Source organism: Triticum urartu, chromosome 6A (assembly GCF_056163025.1).
Source record: "Triticum urartu cultivar PI428250 chromosome 6A, HENAU_Tu73, whole genome shotgun sequence".
Lineage (NCBI taxonomy): Eukaryota > Viridiplantae > Streptophyta > Magnoliopsida > Poales > Poaceae > Triticum > Triticum urartu.
Window position 1 is genome coordinate 539351859 of NC_141878.1, and position 8136 is coordinate 539359994.

The 8136-nt window shown below is 48.5% G+C and overlaps 1 protein-coding gene across 1 annotated transcript; it reads left to right on the forward strand.

Annotated features, from left to right (window-relative positions):
* LOC147966150 (uncharacterized) lies at nt 1-1926 on the forward strand. Its single transcript, XM_087527675.1, has 4 exons — nt 1-38; nt 114-564; nt 912-1188; nt 1283-1926. Exons 1-4 carry the CDS (start codon nt 1-3, stop codon nt 1924-1926), a joined length of 1410 nt encoding a protein of 469 aa, XP_087383801.1.
* Nucleotides 1927-8136: the final 6210 nt, after the last annotated feature.

Below are 8136 nucleotides of genomic sequence, written 5' to 3' on the forward strand. Positions count from 1 at the left end.
ATGCAGTCCAACATGCCGGCCTTCAAAACTGCTCCCGGGTAATATAAACTTGTTGTACCTTATGCTTTATTTTACTCATATTTTTGTATTTAACCTGTCTACCTTTCCCACAGTGTGCAAGTAAAGCCCAGCAAAAAGGCAAAAAATAATAAGTCATCCCAAGAGCCGGTTGTGACTGAATCGGAGCTGGGCACAGCTGCTCCTGACGCCTCTGCTCATGAGCCGCCGCCTCAACCATCTCATGAAGTTCCTGTATCTTCCTCTGACCCGTCTTCTGAGCAAACCCTCGACGATTCTGATAACCCAGAGGCTCCTAGCCCCGCCAAGGCAGATGATCCGGAAGTTGAGATTCTCAAAACTCAGTTTGTTGAGCCGGCACAGCCAACTGTACTTGCCAAGTGTTCTGCTAAAGAGGAATTGTTAGAACGCCGAAAGGCCAAGCTGGACGTCACTGACTACACTCATTTGAGTATTGGAGAGATCGTCTCCGGCTATATCAATCAAGTACATAGCAGCCATGACCTGGAAATTGACATGGTGAAGCAGATACAGCAAAAATCTGAGGTATGACTTATGCTAGCTTTCTTTAGCCATACTTACTGTACCAGCCCCCAAGTCTATTGCTTATAAGTAAATATGCTGTAGACTTTAGAAAACTGCCTAGCATTGCTTATCTGGCTTAGGAAAAAGATATTTAACCCGGTTGTAGCACTTGCGATACACATTAGCCCCCAAGTGCCAAACATCTTTGCTTGCAAAGTGCTTGGGACTTAATTTCCATGAACCGGAGTAGTAATTGAGAGTTCTTCAGTATACATTAGCCCCCAAGTGTCAAGTACCTTTGCTTGCAAAGTGCTTGAGACTTAATATGATCTTAAAGTAATTCTGATTATAACCTGACATCAATGCAGGCCACCATAAATCATTTTGAGTCAGAGATTACTGAACTGAAGAATCGCCTGGCAGCTCAAGAGCTTGAAATCCAGAAATCCAACTCCAAGTTTGAGTTCAGCGTCTCTGAACAAGAGAAGTTGAAGAAGAACTTTGAGTTGGAGAAGAAAACCTGGGCTGATGAAAAGGCCGCACTAGTGACCCGGGCCGAGACAGCAGAGGCATCGCTTGCGGAAGCAACAGCCGAACTATCCGTCTTAAAGCGCCAGATATCTCGAATGGTCTCATCAATCTTTGGTGAGTGACTTACTTAAACCTTAAACACCGCAAAAACTCCTTTAGTGACCATTTCAGTTGTTTCCGCCGGCTCACCTTATGCTTAATAACGCAGGCCCCAGGAGCACAAATCTCCAGCAGAACATGGTGATCAAGCTGAAGGCGGTTTATACTCTGGTGGAACAGCTCTACACCGGGTCACAACGTGCTCTGGCCGTTGTGGCTTTATCAAATGATGTTCCCTATCTCCTGCAAGATGTGCTGAAGCGGCTTGCTATGCTACCTCAGCGAATCCAAGAGTTAAGACGAGCATCTGCAAGAGCCAGAGCAATAGCCGCTTTGAGTTGGGCCAAAGCCTGGCTACCAGAGCTAGATCCGGCCAACATCGCTCTTAGGTATCCAAGTTTAAAGGAGGATGGCACTCCATTTGATGAAAAGGATTTCACCACCTGCGTGAAGGATATACGCCCTGTGGCCACTCAAATTGGAAACGACACTGACCTCACCAAGTTTCAGCCGGGTTATGACAAGGAGAATCGGAGAATCCCCACGCCGCATTATGACGATGTCAGCTTGATTCCTCCAATCCGTAAGCACACCTTTGCCCCTGAAGTCGACCCTACCGGTTTAATAGATGATGAAGCTGAGTTTGAGGCTTTGAGTGGCATTGACTGGGCCTCATCATCCTTCCAGGACAAAGCATCCGACGGAGAGGCGGAGAAGGATAACCCGGAGGCTTCAAGTCAACCCCAAGAGTAGATTGCCAGACGCCACCTGCTTATGTCATTGTAGAAAAACAATGCCGCATCATTCAGACTCGGGGAGTCTTGTAATAGAGTAGAAAATACTTTGAGTTTTGCTATGCCTTTGTGCATGCTTATGGCCCTTAATACTTGCATAAGCCGTCGTCACTATGCACTTTGTAGTTTATATGAATCTGTTATGTCCTTTGCAGAAATGTCTTGCATTGCCCTGTGATGCTTACGGCTGCTTTTCCGGCTTATATAAGTCAACCCCTAAGGGTAAGTTTAACTCCTAAAAATTAGCACATAAAAGTTCACCTGGTACTTAACAACCTGATGTAACCAATATTAATCCTGGAGGATTACAATGTGTTACATTGTATTTTCAAGAGGGTCGCAAAATATCCAATGTTGATACTTGTAAAATATGATGAACAAAATTCAAGGGTTTCTGATTCGAATACGATCAGTGAACCGTTCCAAAGGGGTTAAGCTAAGATTCGGATACGATCTGTTAGCCCCCAGTGGTTGTGGCGATGCCGATCAAGTGGGTATCGACAGCTATGTTCTCTTTGGTTCGAATACGACCTATGTTTGAACAGGAAGCCCCCAAGTGACCATAAGAGTTGTTTAATGACGCTGATTCGAATACGATCCATGTTAGACCCAAAGGGGTTAAGCTATGATTCAAATATGATCAAGAAGCCCCCAAGTGGGTTTGGCAGTATGCCGATCAAGTGGGTATCGACATCTATGTTCTCTTTGTTTCGAATACGACCTATGTTTGAACAGGAAGCCCCCAAGTGATCACGGCTAGATTCAGATATGATCATAAGCCGGACCAAAGGAAAGCCGGATTCAGATATGATCCGCTTCTCCTTGGTTATCTCCACCACCTGACAAAGAAAACACATAAACCTTTTTTGGGAGTGGAAAAAAGGACAGAGGTCCTGCTTTATTGTAATATACATAGTATAAGTATATACACATTAGAGCCGATGGCTCAAGTATAATAAGGCCGAAGATGAGCGATATTCCACGGCCGACGGGTCTCCTCCTCCGACTTACGTGAGTCTTTGTGCTCCCGAACATCGATAAGGTAGTATGATCCGTTGTTTAGATTCTTGCTGACCACAAAGTGTCCTTCCCAAGGAGGGGATAGCTTGTGCATGTCAGATTGATCCTGGATGAGTCGAAGCACTAAGTCGCCTTCCTGAAAGGTTCTGGACCAAACCCGGCGGCTGTGGTAGTGGCGCAGTTCTTGGTGGTAAATCGCCGAGCGGGCTATTGCCAAGTCTCGCTCTTCATCTAACAGGTCAAGTGCGTCTTGCCGAGCTTTTTCATTGTCTTCTTCAACATAAGCCGCCACACGGGGTGAGTCATGACGGATGTCACTTGGCAGGACCGCCTCTGCTCCATACACCATAAAGAAAGGCGTGTAACCCGTAGATCTGTTAGGTGTAGTATTGATGCTCCAAAGTACCGAAGGTAACTCCTCCACCCAACAACCCGGCGTCCGCTGCAAGGGGACCAAGAGCCGGGGCTTTATACCCCTCAAGATTTCTTGATTAGCTCGTTCTGCTTGACCATTGGATTGAGGGTGAGCCACAGCTGAAACGTCAAGCCAGATATGCTCTTGTTGACAGAACTCTTCCATAGCTCCTTTGGAGAGGTTAGTGCCATTATCAGTTATAATGCTATGTGGAAAACCGAAGCGAAAAATCACCTTTTTCATAAGCTGGACCGCTGTGGCTGCATCACACTTACTGACTGGCTCCGCCTCCACCCACTTTGTGAACTTGTCAACCGCTACCAAGAGGTGCGTCTTTTTATCCTTAGACCTTTTGAAAGGCCCGAGCATATCAAGCCCCCAGACTGAAAACCGCCAAGTAATTAGAATCATCCTCAATTCCTGAGCCAGCACATGGGCTCGTCGTGAGAATTTCTGACATCCGTCACATTTACTGACCAGGTCTTTTGCATCAGCATGAGCCGTCAGCCAATAAAACCCATGACGGAAAGCTTTGGCCACAAGAGATTTTGAGCCGGCGTGATGACCACAATCGCCTTCATGAATCTCGCGAAGGATCTCCTGACCCTCTGTAGGTGACACACAACGTTGAAATGCTCCAGTGACGCTGTAGTGATGTAACTCGCCATTGACAATTGTCATGGACTTGGATCGCCGGGCGATTTGTCTTGCCAAGGTCTCATCTTCAGGCAACTCTCCCCGGGTCATGTAAGCCAAATAAGGCACTGTCCAATCCGGGATAACGTGAAGAGCCACCACCAGTTGTGCCTCCGGGTCTGGTATTGCCAGATCTTCCTCTGTAGGTAACTTAACAGAAGGATTATGCAAAACATCAAGAAAGGTGTTAGGCGGCACCGGCTTACGCTGAGACCCCAGCCGGCTTAAGGCATCAGCCGCCTCATTCTTCCTTCGATCAATGTGTTCCACCGCATAAACCTTGAAATGCCCAGCCACAGCATCGACTTCACGACGGTAAGCTGCCATAAGGGGATCTTTAGAGTCCCACTTGCCTGACACCTGTTGAGCCACAAGGTCTAAGTCTCCCAAGCATCTTACCCGGCTCAAGTTCATCTCTTTGGCCATCCGGAGACCATGGAGTAGGGCCTCGTACTCAGCTGCATTGTTAGTACAAGGAAACATAAGCCGGAGCACATAACAAAATTTGTCACCTCGAGGGGAAGTTAACACGACTCCAGCCCCCGAGCCTTCCAACTGCCTGGACCCATCAAAGTGAATAGTCCAATAAGTATTATCGGGATTCTCCTCAGGTGCCTGTAGCTCTGTCCAGACATTGATGAAATCCACCAAAGCTTGAGATTTAATGGCAGTGCGTGGTACGTACTTCAGACCATGAGGCCCGAGCTCGATGGCCCACTTGGCGACTCGTCCTGTAGCCTCTCTGTTCTGAATAATGTCTCCCAAAGGGGCAGAACTCACTACAGTGATAGGGAGACCTTGGAAGTATTGCTTCAGCTTCCGGCTTGCCATGAACACCCCGTAAACAAGTTTCTGCCAATGAGGATATCTTTGTTTTGACTCGTTGAGTACCTCACTGACATAATAGACCGGCCGTTGAACCGGATGTTCCTTACCAGCCTCCTTGCGCTCTACCACAATTGCCACACTGACAGCTCGTGAATTAGTAGCCACATATAACAGCAAAGGCTCTTTGTCAATGGGAGCAGCAAGAACTGGCGGCTCGGATAACTGCCTCTTCAAATCCTCAAAAGCAGTATTAGCAGCATTACTCCAGACAAAGGTGTCTGCCTTCTTCATCAGCTGGTACAGCGGTAGGGCCTTCTCACCTAACCGGCTTATGAACCGGCTTAAGGCGGCAACACGGCCCGCCAATCGCTGAACATCACTGATACATGCCGGTTTAGCCAAAGAAGTGATTGCCTTAATCTTCTCCGGATTAGCCTCGACGCCCCTGTTTGAGACCAAGAATCCCAAAAGCTTGCCTGCGGGCACACCAAATACACACTTCTCCGGGTTAAGCATCATTTTGTAAATCCGGAGATTGTCAAAGGTTTCTCTGATATCAGATATCAAGGTTTCCGCCTCTCTGGATTTCACCATTATGTCATCCACATAAGCATGAACATTGCGCCCAATCTGATTGTGAAGACAATTCTGTACACACCGTTGATAAGTCGTCTGGGCACTCTTGAGCCCAAAAGGCATAGACACATAGCAGAAGGCTCCAAACGGAGTGATGAAAGTCGTCTTCTCCTGGTCCTTAACTGCCATCTTGATCTGATGATAACCAGACTAAGCATCCAAAAAACTCAAACGCGCACAACCCGCCGTAGCATCAATGATTTGATCAATCCGGGGGAGAGCGAAAGGATCAGCCGGACAAGCTTTATTTAAGTCCGTGTAATCCACACACATCCGCCAGGTGCTGTTTTTCTTGAGCACGAGCACCGGGTTAGCCAACCACTCCGGGTGAAAACTTCGACAATGAACCCAGCCGCTAAGAGCCGGGCGACCTCTTCTCCTATAGCTTTTCGTCGTTCCTCATTGAATCGCCACAGAAACTGCCTGACCGGCTTATACTTCGGATCAATATTAAGAGTATGCTCAGCGAGTTCTCTCGGTACACCCGGCATGTCAGAAGGCTTCCATGCAAAGATGTCCCGGTTCTCACGGATGAACTCGATGAGCGCGCTTTCCTATTTAGGATCCAAGTTGGCACTGATGCTGAATTGCTTAGACGAATCGCCCGAGGTAAAATCAACAAGCTTAGTCTCTGCAGCCGATTTAAACTTCATGGCCGAGTCATGCTCCGTAGTCGGCTTCTTGAGGGAGGTCATATCCGCCGGGTCAACGTTATCTTGATAAAATTTGAGCTCCTCTGCTGCACAGACAGACTCGGCATAAGCCGCATCGCCTTCCTCGCATTCCAGGGCCACCTTTCGGCTTCCATGCACAGTGATGGTACCCTTGTAACCCGGCATCTTGAGCTGTAAATAAACATAACACGGCCGCGCCATGAACTTGGCATAAGCCGGCCGCCCGAACAAAGCGTGATATGGACTCTTGATTTTGACCACTTAAAAAGTTAACCTTTTCGCCCTAGAATCATGCTCGTCTCCAAAGGCCACCTCTAGCTCGATTTTACCCACAGGATACGCCGACTTACCAGGCACCACTCCATGGAAGACGGTGTTGGAAGTCTTCAAATTCTTGTCAGTTAAACCCATGCGCCGAAAGGTCTCGTAGTAGAGGATGTTGATGCTGCTACCTCCATCCATGAGCACCTTAGTAAATTTATAACCACCAACCTGCGGTGCCACTACCAGGGCCAGTTGACCCGGATTATCAACCCGGGGAGGGTGATCCTCCCTGCTCCAGACAATAGGCTGTTCCGACCACCTCAAGTAACGAGGGACTGCTGGCTCAACAGTATTCACCGCCCTCCTATGAACTTTCTGATCACGTTTACACAAACTTGTGGTGAACACGTGATACTGCCCACTGTTTAGCTGTTTTGGATGGCTCTGATAACCCGACTGCTGCTGCTGCTGACCTCCTTGACCAGACTGCTGTTGATTATAACCACCCTGGCTTCCCTGAAAACCGGATCCTGAACCGCCGCCCGGGCCATGAAAGCCGCCAGCTCCTGAGCCGCCGCCCGGGCCTTGATTTCCATCAAACGTATTAGAATTCTTGAAAGCCTTCATGATTGCGCAATCCTTCCATAAATGAGTCGCTGGTCGTTCCCGGGTGCCGTGTTTCGGGCAGGGCTCATTGAGTAGTTGTTCAAGAGACGGACCTAACCCGCCAAATCGAGGGGGTGGCTTTCCTTTGCGCTTTTGATTGTTACCCTGTGCATTGGCCACAAATTCCGGGTTACCGTCCGCTTTACGCTTATTGCCTCCTTGACTCGTTGGGTTATGCCGCTGACCCTTTCCATTACCGTTCTTCTTTCCCTTCCCTGTCTTTTCCTCATCAGACGCGGGATCCTTGGTACTATCAGAATCGGCATACTTGACTAAAGCCGCCATCAGCGTCCCCATATCGTTGCAATCACGCTTCAGGCGCCCAGTTTCTGTCTCAGAGGCTCAAAGTGGCAATTCTTCTCCAGCTTGAGAATTGCTGAACCAGCATCCATCTTGTCAGACGAATGTATTATATCTTTGACCCGGCGCACCCAATGAGTCATAGATTCACCTTCCTCCTGCTTACAATTTGTCAGGTCCACAATCGACATAGACTGCTTGCAAGTGTCCTTGAAGTTCTGGTTGAAACGGGCCTTTAGCTCCGCCCATGAACTAATGGAATTGGGTGGCAAACCCTTTAACCAAGAACGGGCCGTTCCGTCCAACATCATGGTGAAGTATTTAGCCATCGCTTCATCACTAACCTCCAGCAGCTCCATGGCCATCTCGTAACTTTCAATCCACGCCCCAGGCTGTAAATCGGCCGTATAATTCGGCACCTTTCGAGGTCCCTTGAAATCCTTGGGCAGACGTACATTACATAGAGCGGGTACCATACAAGGAACTCCTCCGGTTCTAGTAGCAATACCCGCGTCAACGGAAGTCGTCGGATAAGCCGGTGAGTCCTGTTGGGCTGCTAGCTGAGCTGCTAGCTGAGTCGCCCGCTCGTCCTCCTGACGTATCCGATCCTGAACCGGATTATACCCGCCGGGCTGGTTCCGGCGCTGAGCGCTACTTGACAAGGCCTCTG